The sequence below is a fragment of the Musa acuminata genome, chromosome BXJ3-6 (genome assembly GCF_036884655.1).
Source record: "Musa acuminata AAA Group cultivar baxijiao chromosome BXJ3-6, Cavendish_Baxijiao_AAA, whole genome shotgun sequence".
NCBI classification, from domain to species: domain Eukaryota; kingdom Viridiplantae; phylum Streptophyta; class Magnoliopsida; order Zingiberales; family Musaceae; genus Musa; species Musa acuminata.
The window spans coordinates 9,172,012-9,183,301 of NC_088354.1; the positions used below are offsets into that span (position 1 = coordinate 9,172,012).

At 40.1% G+C, this 11,290-nt stretch overlaps 1 protein-coding gene across 1 annotated transcript; it reads right to left on the reverse strand.

The window, feature by feature from the left end:
• Positions 1–460: 460 nt before the first annotated feature.
• LOC103987609 (MACPF domain-containing protein At4g24290) lies at positions 461–8,710 on the reverse strand. Its single transcript, XM_009405956.3, has 8 exons — positions 8,555–8,710; positions 8,187–8,445; positions 5,703–5,941; positions 5,152–5,353; positions 5,009–5,086; positions 4,745–4,928; positions 4,002–4,168; positions 461–1,376 (listed from the first exon to the last, which is right to left on the reverse strand). The coding sequence occupies exons 2-8, from the start codon at positions 8,439–8,441 to the stop codon at positions 660–662; spliced, it is 1,842 nt and encodes a 613-aa protein (XP_009404231.2). The 5' UTR covers positions 8,442–8,445; positions 8,555–8,710; the 3' UTR covers positions 461–659.
• Positions 8,711–11,290: the final 2,580 nt, after the last annotated feature.

Here is an 11,290-nt window from a genome sequence, read left to right on the forward strand (position 1 = left end):
TGTCCACTTGAGACAAAACCGGTGAGTACTTGTCTGCATGCGACCATGGCTTTCTCGGTCATTTTGTAGAGGCTGTCCTCCGCCATGGCAAACTCAATGGCGGAGAGCAGGCTGAGGATGGCAACAATAACGAGAGTGATGGTACGAAGATACTTCACCATGGATGTGCTCGATGGCCACAGCGAACATATACTCGTGTTTAAATAGGGGGAGGAGGGGTTAAGGATCATTGGCAACATTAGGAGTTCACGGACGGATCTAATCAGCTAAATATGGTGGCTGTAGCGACATGACCATCTCCCTTCTAGAAGGACACCGAATTGATGATGACCGAAGAGCAAAGTCACGTAAGAACACAATGAAACATATCGATCCATTATTCCTCTTGAAAGCCACTAAAACATTTCAAAACATCAAAGTTAGCTCTCAGCTCAGTTTAAAAAAATACTTATCCGGTAGATAACGATTTGAAATTTCGAAATACTAAATTAAGATCCAAATCCGAGCCATATGTCAAAATTACATGCAGATTATTACTATCATCTGTACAGTTGTAATAACTAAACCAAAATAAATAAAAAAATAATGCACAAAATTAGCCTGATCCTGCAATCAGAACTCCGAAATCTACAGGACAGGAGAGAAATCCTATATGGACATTAGTCGATCAACCCAGCCTCAGCTGAATAATTCAACAGAGCAAACTTTACATGCAATCCGATCTTTCCCCCTTCTTTGACAATCTTAGCCGCTGTCACAAGCCAATGTCCTGGCACGTTGTGTGGACCACGGACCACCTCGACCATATCCACAAACTTTAAGAGCTTCCTTGACTGAACCGGCACAGGTGGACCATCGGGATACACACCTGAATTCAGCTGTGCAGGCTCATTCTTCGCTGGTGGTGGCACATCTCTCTGGGTAAATGGTGTGCTAAACGTTGTACTTAAATTTGTTAGGAAGCTTCCTTTCTGAGAAGTGGCTGGTGCACCAGCCCACTCGGTCCTTCGGATTGTGCAGTTTGGAATGTGTGTAAAGAGGAGACGAAGATGAAGCACTTTCTTCGGCCAATTCCCTTTGGTGACAAGCTGAGCACCAGTTACCACAAACACACCATTAGATACTCTCTGGAGCCACTCAGGATTGTGCTCCACAACTGATGTGCATACAGCTGAGTATCTCTTCCACTGGATAGGTTCAAAGTATCCTGCATCAGAGTCTTCTGATCCTTGCCACGCTGACATTTCGGATGAACTAGAGTTCCTGAACATGCTGGGGAGACTTGAAAGGTGTTGCACATGTATGGCTAACCGATTGCACCTCGGTCCCTCCAAGTACAACCGCAGGCCAATCACAGGCTTCTGACTGCTCAAGACCTGAAACCATGGGAACAACAATAAACGAAAAAGTAAAATTAAAACAGAAAGTTCTTGGGTGCCTTCAAATTCCAAACAAACATGGAATTTATGAATTCAATTGTGTTTTCTAACTGCAGAAAATGAGAGCAACTAGCAATTTTTTATGCTCTTATGTGTCAGCTCAGAGGCCAGAAGAAAGACTGCAAATAGATACACTGAGGCAGGGTACTTGCATAAAAGAATAGCAAGTATAAATGATAGGTTGTGTTTTGCAACATTCTTTAATTACCATTAAATTATGTTCTGACAGATCAAAATTATATGGTACATATTATTTCAATACTGTATTCCTTGTAAAGATGGATATTGTTTTAAACACGAAAGTCATTTATCACTGGGTAGCCGGGTGGACAGTACACTGCACTGTTGTGAAAGGCTTAAGAACTATTGAGGTGCCACGAACTACTGGAGATTAAGCATTATCATGGTTCATGAAAATTTATAAATGAATCATAAAACTGGAAAAAATGGTTGATCAAGAAATGCATATTATATAAATGTCAGGTAACTAAAGTACTGATAATATGTTAGCTTATCAGTTCAATTAATAAAGCAATTACACTATTAAATTAGAGGCAACAGTACAGTTCACAAAAAAATTAATTATCAGCAAACAAATTTACCACTATATTTGCATAAACGATAGCTATGAAATAGAAAAACAAAGCAAAAACAACTGCCAGCTCCGAAGCACCAAGGAAAGGAGAAAAGCAGTCTCATTTTAAACGGAGCCCAAGCCACACATTAGCCTGTTCACTTGCCGAAATGTCTCACAAGGGTACCTTGTTATTCCTTTTTTTTTCCCTAAAGTAACCCCACATTTGATTAACCCATCCAATGGTTGAATAAGAGAATAAGAAAAGAAGTACGAAAAAATAATATGTAACTTTCCGGTGCCTCTTCATTCAATCGAGACTCACAAGGATTCAACCCATAGGCATGCCTTTGTTAAGGTTCTTGCATCAGCTATGGCAAGCCTCAAAACTTCTGCCTCACCTTGCTTCATGCCTTAGTGCACCTAATGCACCTTCAATAACACCAGTTGCCCCCATGTGTAGGCATCTCTGACCACTTGAATTATAGTGGCTATTTTCCATGCAGAACATCAAGGGAAGAAAACCAGAACAACCAACAAAATTGCTGTTCAATATGGCCTTCCAAATAATAAAACATATCAGATTAATGAGTCTATGACTAAGTGCCAATTGCAGAGATGCCACTTAACTTGCATCCACATGTTGCCACCAGCATCTGTACTAAAATGGTTGAACAGGCCTTACAGTCCATAAATCAAAGAATTGATGGGTCGATCAGATCAAGTTATCACTCACTAATTGACAAAAATAATTTGGCTTGCCAGCACTATGCAAGACTATAATATTCAGTAATTATCAATACAAGCAATACATATGGGTCGGAGCAAGGTCCAGGAAGCAAATTGCTTGTTCACTGGGGGCACACTGCTCCTCATTGATCTGTCATATACCATGTTTGGCATCAAAACTGAAATGAACCAAGAAAACTGTAACAGTAAAGAACTGCCTGGTTTGGTAAGTCGATGGGTGGCTCAATTCTGATGCAATAAAGTTGCAAGCTAAGATCTCCCTTTGAAATCCAAGGATGTCAAAATAATGGAGGGGGAGTTAGAGACACTCTTCTATTCCTAAGCTATTTTCCTGGGGTTCATTAGTTGTCTTTCTTGTTTTTTTCCTTTTTGATATATGCTATCATCACTTCTTGGTAATGGTATGGATCCTTACCGGTCCGAGAAGGGAATGGTATGGATCCATTAGGTATAAAACCCTACACCTATTCTCATTTTATATAACAGTTCTTTTAGAAAGAACAAATTGATTTATATATCTGTAATATTTAAATTCCATTTGAATTAAATCAAGAATAAAAGGCAAATAAATTCCTAATCCCAGCAAGCTTTGATGTGTTTCCTTAATCATAACGATGAATTCAAGCACTATCCACTATTTCATGAATCAAAAGAACAAGAACGGTTACTGTAACTAACCATGGCTCCACGAGACCTGCATATCTTGGAGCAGCCTACAACCAAATTAACTGGGTAAAGGAATAACATGAGACACCCAGGAAGAATTAGGCAGTTTGCTATTCTGGCAAGGGCATCGCTACTTGAAATGTATGAAAAAGGTAAGCATCTGGAAACCATGAATGGCACCACAGGGAAATGAAACTATTGTTTCTCTTGGTTATATTCATAACTAGATGCATTCACTTGGTAATAATGCAAAAAAATGTTGCACCCTTAAACCTAGCTTTTCGGTGTTGGCCTTAACTTCGTTTGCTTTTCCAAAGTTGCTGTTGTATGAAGCATTGAATTTATTTGGCTTCACAAATTGTTCCAATGTTACTTGCACCCCCCCCATAACAAAAATGGCGTTGACCCACTAGAGCGGTTAGGAAAGATGCCCAAAATACAATAACTATAAGATAGCATACCAGGAAAATTACCCAAAAAACAGCAATGAAAGATCTTGTGTGTTACCAAGACCTGAATGAGATTATGGAACATGGAAAAAATTAAGTAAAACATAAACACAGTAGTCGTACCTGATCAGTGTTAACATGTAGCTTTGGTCCCAAAAATCTAAATTGCATCCGGGGGTAGGAGACTTTTCTTCTTTGTGGTCCCAGAGCTAGTTCATTGAACATCGGTGCCCACTGATTGGGGACTTGAAATTCCAAGAAATACTGTAAATCTTCAGGATCAGGTTTATCTGTTAAACAGAAACGATTGAAAGGCATTGTACACAAAGGGCCTCTAAAGCTATCTGTGGTTTATTGCACTAATGCAAGATTGCACATATACCTGTGAAACGGTTGACAGCATGCATGCCACAGTAAAGTATTGAATTGGCTCTTTTTTTTTCTTTTTTAAATGTTTTTGGTGAAATGCATGGTTACCCTGCAAAGTTTTGGACAGTGTACATTTCCCTTGAAAAGTTTAAAACGTTGCATATGCATCCTTTTCATGAGTTATTTCAGACTTCAAGATTGCATATATATACCCGTGAAAGCCAATAAACACCATGATGCTAACATTTTAAGGGACCATGATAATGGAATTAGGAGGAATAGCTGCACAATATGATACTTTTTCATGGGTATGTTTAAAGCAATTATAATCTGCATGACATAGTGATGTTGGATTTGCAGGTCATACGCTGTATGCTGGATTGGCATTCTTAAACCAGACTAGTTCCACAGTTACAGCAGAGAATACAAATCTGCACCCTAAATAGAAATTATCAAGCAGATGATTCTAGCAACAAATTTTGTGTATGTGAACTTACAGCGAAGATATAGATTCATAGCATGGCTGAGATATCCACTGCCTGGAACGCCAGTTAGAAGAGATGTGATGGGAACAAACTTGAACATTATTGCATCAGGGTTATTTTGTACTGTTTGTAACCAAGTAGAGTGATTTAACACACATGCATCACCTCCTCTTTTTGAGCAAATGATTGTGAGTCCCTGTTTTTATTAAATAAATATATCTGGTTCAGTAACATAAAAGTCAAGTAGCAATAGAGGATAATGTGTACAGGCCTTACTTCCTTGCTTGAAGTTTCTGAATAGCTAGACAGTTGCAAGTTGTTGGATTGCAAGATTCTCATGAAGACTTCAGGCACCTACACTAAACGAAACATTAATTAAATACACCATTTCATAGATACAAGCTAGTAAGTAAACATACCTTGTTCTTGCCTTCTCTGGTCTTCCGATGTAGAGGAGAAAGACTATTTCCATCAGAAAATAAATAATCTCCAAGATCTTCGAGATGAACCTTTAACTCAGCAGATGAAATTGTTGAAGAAGGACTTTGCCTAACACAGATTACATCCTGACCCCCTATAGCCATTTCTACAATTATATGTGTTCCATAGGTCCTAATGAAACTGAAAGAAAAGAATAAACTCCATTATTTCATGAAAAAGTCTCTCTCTATGTTATGCATCACACTAATACATTGTTGTGATGAGGAAGCCTATGTTAAATTTGGTGCGACACTTACTCACCAATGATGCTGCTAGTCAACAAGTTAAGTGGGATATATCTTAAGTTTCCACAACTAATCGATAAATATGTTAAAACGTACATGTTTCTTCAGCTCCTTGAAAGAAAGCCAGAATAAATGCCAACCAATTTCAACTTATTGATTATACAAAATCAGATAAACCTAAATGACAGTATAAAGAATAAACTAGCCATATAGTTGTATACAGATGCCAACAGTTTAGCACTTACTGACAGAGGGCCATGGGATCCCACTTCGATGGAACTGCTCTTTTAACCTCTTCAAGAAGAACCAAAGGAGAAGCTCTTAGGTGAAAATTGTACAAGGAAATGAAGTATCCATCAAAAGCAAGATATTTTGTGTCCTTGGCATCATCCAACCATGCTCCAGTTAAATTAAAAAGAGCATTAAAATAACCGGAAGGTACTTTTCCTTGGACCGAAGATTTCTGATTGAGTAACTCAGACATCTGCCATAAGGAAAAGATATCGGTTATCAACAGTCAAGCAGAAGAGTGATAAAATAAAAAGGCGGCATTTAGATGACTTGAAAGAAAAGACACTAGGGCAGCTGCTTATTTATGGACCATGAAAGAATGTAGTATATCAGAATTTCAAATTGTTTTAACCCAATCAACTACCATGAAACATAAAAAACCAGCAATGATTTGACAGTCATAAGTATGGCGTCTTTTTCTTTCCAGAGAAGAAGATGTCATTGTTTCTGGCCTGGGATTAAGTAAACAGAACTGCATGTTCTAGATGCTTACTTGACATGGCCAGGAAATCAAATTGACTTTACCACAATTACATAATTAACTGCATATGGCTTCAATTCTTCATTGATCATATAACTATAATGACATAGGTGATCTGCAAACCAGTTAACAAGGACAAAATACCGGTAAATTATCCGAACTAAAAAGCACAGGGATAATCTTCGCAAAGAAAAGCCTATGCAAGATAAAACTCTTCTTAAAGAAAGTCTCACTAATTACTGATTGCTTGGACCACAAAGCCATGCAAGACGTAAATTCGCTGTTAAATTGAATATTAGCATTAATTTTTAAACATCACATGGATGTGCTGGACTTGAAATTGCCAGACGTTTGTGGACCAACAATTAGAAAAGCTGCAGTCTGGACAGACTATGAGTTAACTTGATTGACAATCATATCATTTATCCCTGCACCACCAAAGTCATCAATGGCAAACAAAGTAAATGTAATATCAAGTTATCAGCCTCTGGGAAGCATGCTTATTCAAGTGCCAGTAGGCTCACGAGTCATCAAAGATAAATCCCGATTACCTTCCCTACACCTCATTTCTTAGTCCATGATAACTGTTTAAAAATAAAGCAAAAAGGATCATCATTCATCAAAATCTATCCAAACTATCAACCTATTCCCCTTCTTACAATTAATCTCAAAGTAAGTAACTCATCTAAAACACTTCAGATTGGAAAACTAAACAAAATAAAACTATATGCACATTCTAGTAAAATCGAAGCCTTTTTTTAACAATATTCTGACTAGTTTAGACGTATGAAACACAATTAAAACTGAAAATATCTTGTAAACAAGAATTAAATTCTTAATATGTTTTAGCCGAAATAAACAATATGCTTTCCGGTAGTGCCCCTTGATCTCGTAGGGCTGGGACCAATGGAGGCCCCATCTTAAGTACCCTAAGCTTTAGAAATACAAGAAACCACATTTTCTTCCATAATCATTGTCTACCTCCTCAAATTAAGATGGTTTTAACTTTGTGGAAATGTATTCCATTCATAAGTTGTTTATTTCCTCTATATCTTCAGGATCAGCAACAACCTATTCAATAATAGACTAAGTCTGCATGTACGGCAGGAATTTCATGCCTTTGTCACCTAAAACAAATATAAGAACCAGCTTATATAGGATGAGACCTGCAGGGAGTCCTGAGTAGAAAAGTTTATAGTTCCAACTAGAACCTTTGTCAACAAGCAAATAACTGAAATGGTGAAACAAAAAGAAATATTAAATGTATATGGAATGGTGAAAAATGACCTAATTCTAGCATAAGTAAATGTAAAAGAAATAATGAGGTCCTATCTGTCATGAGTGAGTTATCCTACATGATTGTCAGGAAAATAACCTCTCTAAAATCTTGTTTCTAATCATTGGTAAAGCACCGTCATGCCCCTCTCACTTTCACTCCTAGAGGCAAGGCTTGTAGCCCCCGGGTTGATGAGACCATATCGATCGAATGAATTGTGTTGCAGAAGGGGCCAAAACTGAGGTTGATATGTAAGTGCACAGCGATGTATTGATGAATGACATCTTCTGTTATTGACAATTTGCTATGGGGTTTCTGCATATGAACAGACGTTCGCCCATTTCTTCCTTCAACTAAAGGCCAGAGGAGAACCCCATAAATTCAAATACATAATCCACTCTAAATTATTGCTTTATATCTACTAACATCTGAATCGAGAAAGAACATTTGCCATCCCCTTAATTCTTACTACTAGAGAAGGACCAATTAGTTTTCTGGATTCCCTCTCCACAAGCGTCATACTGGACAACTTAATAGACAATTAGCGCCATACTAGCCAATTATCCGATCATCGTGGTCGGGAAGCCCTCCCCAGTCAACAAGCGGCGAATCTTTGATCCAACACAACAAAAGTGCCTTCCACAAACGAGCCAACAATCAATAATAGAAGCCGAGATTCACCTGATTGAACTCGAGGACGTCGGAGCGGTACCGCATCCGATCGCCCTTGTCGCAGCCGACGTCCTCGGACACGCCGCGGACGACCTGGCCCCCGGGGAAGACGATGTCCCGGGTGTGGACCTCGTCGAGCTGCACGAGGCGGCCGCGGGGGTACCCCTTGGCGAAGCGGAGGCGGAAGTCGCTGGTGAGGTCGAAGCCGAGCCCCAGCGAACGCAGGGCCCGGCGCTCTACCGCCTCCCTCTCGCCCTCCATCATTCAGCTGCCGAGCCCCACAGATCCAAGAGAGAGGGTCATACAAGCAAAATAAACAAAAGGGGAAGGAGGAAGCGACAGAGTAGTGGTCTTATTTTGAATTATATATGGGCTACCGAGGGAGGTTTGACCCCCGGTGGGCGACGGGGAGCGAGGGGAGAAAGGGTGGGGGAGGAGCTGCTCCGAGTCGCCTGCGTTCGAAGGAGGAGGATTCTTCTTATCGTCCGACCCGATGTTGGGGATTAATAAGGATGGGAGGGGAGAGGAGGAGGAGGAGGAGGGATCGAAGAGACTCGTGGGAAGCAAAAGCAGGGGAGAGGGGGTCGGGTTGGGTTGGAGACGAGTAGGTGAGAGAGTGACATTGGTGAGCTGCAGGTGGGGCCCGATCCAACCCGAGGAGGGCAGTTAATTAATCGCCCCCCCGCCCTAACTCCGTTTGGTCCAACTCATTTACTCAAATCGTTTCGGTTTGTTGCGGTCAGAATCAATAGGTATCTGACAAGTTGAAATCATCGCCATGCCAATCGTGTTTTCTCGACGACTGCGGAGGAAAAGATCATCCAGAATCACACTTTGATCGTGATTGAATCAATTTTCACCATCAATCGTGCGGACGTAATGGGTTCTATCTGATTTCTTTTTCGTGTATTGTCATGTTTGTCTGAAAAGAGGATTTGTTTCATATCGGTTTCGTGATTTTTACATTTGACATCGGAGTCTTAATTAAAAAAATTTGGAAAAATTCGATGGCATGAAATATCTATTAATTATTATACAAAAATGGCATTTGGAGGAAGATGGTGTGTGTCCCAAGGAAAACAGAACGCAAATCGATGTCGTCGGTCACGTCGGAATCCCTCTCCAATTCTGATGCTTTAGGTAGGATGAGAGCAGTTAAAGAAGACTTTCGAGGGCGTCAGGCGGGGCCCGCCGGGTGTTGACTGCTTTGGTCGCTACGTTGACCGCCTCCCTGCTTGCGCGGAATGTTGACTTTGCATGCCCTGTTGGGTAAAACTGGGCCCGCCGTTGATGGTAATTGTGTTTGTCGGGTCGGATCCTCAAGTGTCCAGCGGCAAGCGGATCCCGACCAATTATATTTTTAATATCTAATATTTACCGACTTAGTATCAAATGAGTCGTCTTCGGCATCACAAGTGGAGAGAAAAGTAGGAAAGAGGAGCTTTCGTCCGAGTTAAGCCTTCGGAAGACAAAAACCAAAGTCAGAATGTCCAACTCGAAATATTCCTTACTAAATTCCGGGTTGATAATAAAATAATAATAATAAAGATATTCCATAGTCCTTGTTTAATGTCCAAAGATTCTACGCACGTCTCTTACACGTTTTATCGGACGGAAAATAGCATATAAGTATGACGAGCGACCGCACGAGAATCTACTACCGGAACGGAGTCAAAGTCAACGGGATGGAGCTGCTTGCGGAAATGGATTAGTCTCGAAAGGAATCAGGATGGATCAATAATCCATCTCTGTTAAGTGATGGCTTCTCCCATGGATTGCTGGCAGCTGTCCTTAGACTTCGTCTGTTGCCGTCAAGCCCTACTGTGTGCTCCCATAAATGTTCATTTAGGCCAGAGGTTGGGTTTTGTTAATCGGTGAGGTCACATTCAGAAAGTTAAATGCAAATCCTGTTCCATAAAAAAAAAATTTAATTAAAACTCCTCCATATATACATTTATTGATTTATTTTGTTTTTGGAGTTGCTTATCAACACAATGTCATTTGTGGCAGTCCCATCTAGAGGAGGAAAGGGGAGTGGGGGGCAACAGCCATAGCGTACAAGGTAGTCTAAGAAAACGGTAGGTGACAAGGATGGGATGGTCAAATTTATAGACCATTTCAAAGAACAAGGAAAAGGTAAGATGAGAGGGACATGTTATGTCGATGTGAGGGCGTTAGGATTTCCAATCAAGCTTAATTATTAATAATAATACAACTAAATATATATGTGACAACCCAAAGTGAACCATTATTATTAATATCGAATTGATTCCAAATTGAGCCCAGCCCATTAACATTGAACCATTTGAGCCCGAGACAGACATGGGCTCGAGTTCGAACTACTCATATTACTTCCGCTCTCAATGTGCAGTTAGCAATTACCTATTTCTTGGCCCAAACCAAAGAAAATATTGCTTTTTTCATTTTTTTAAAAGGCAAGTTTACACACGTAATTTTTATATTTACGTGTGTAAAAACATATAAATTTATCTTATTGAAGTATTTCTAGTTGTCTCACTTGGTGTTGGGATAAATCAAATGCAATTCTAAATCCTGCAATAACTTATCATTAAGTGTCAAATAAAACAAGAAGGCAAAATTGGAGGACATGACATTATACTAGAAACTATAAAATAGCATGAGAGAAAAGGTTGCACAATCATCATTCAATTCAGTGATAGTTGAAATTGCCTTACCTTTGTTACGATGCATTTCTTTTCCTGAATCATCGTACACAATCTTCGACGGGTTTTTCGATTGATAGAATGTCGAAAGGAGGAGACGCTACCCACCATTTCTTGAATGTCGTGTAAGACAAAGGAGGAAAAGAACAAGAAGGGAGGAAGAGAGGAGGGAGGATCAAGTACCGGAAGGAAGGCGGCCGGACGACCACGACCAAACTAAGAGATATCACCGGACGCAGCAGCAAAAGCAGCAGCTACGGTTAGCGAAACGAAGACGTCTAACATTTGGAAGGCTCGACTTGAGAGAGATTGCCGGCGGCAAGTGGACAGAAGCAACACCAGGGAAAAGATCGGAGGCGACTAGGGTTGCGTAAACAGGCGCGAATAAGTCGGTTTGCCGCCTCGTTTCTTTTCTTTTAGTGTTCTACG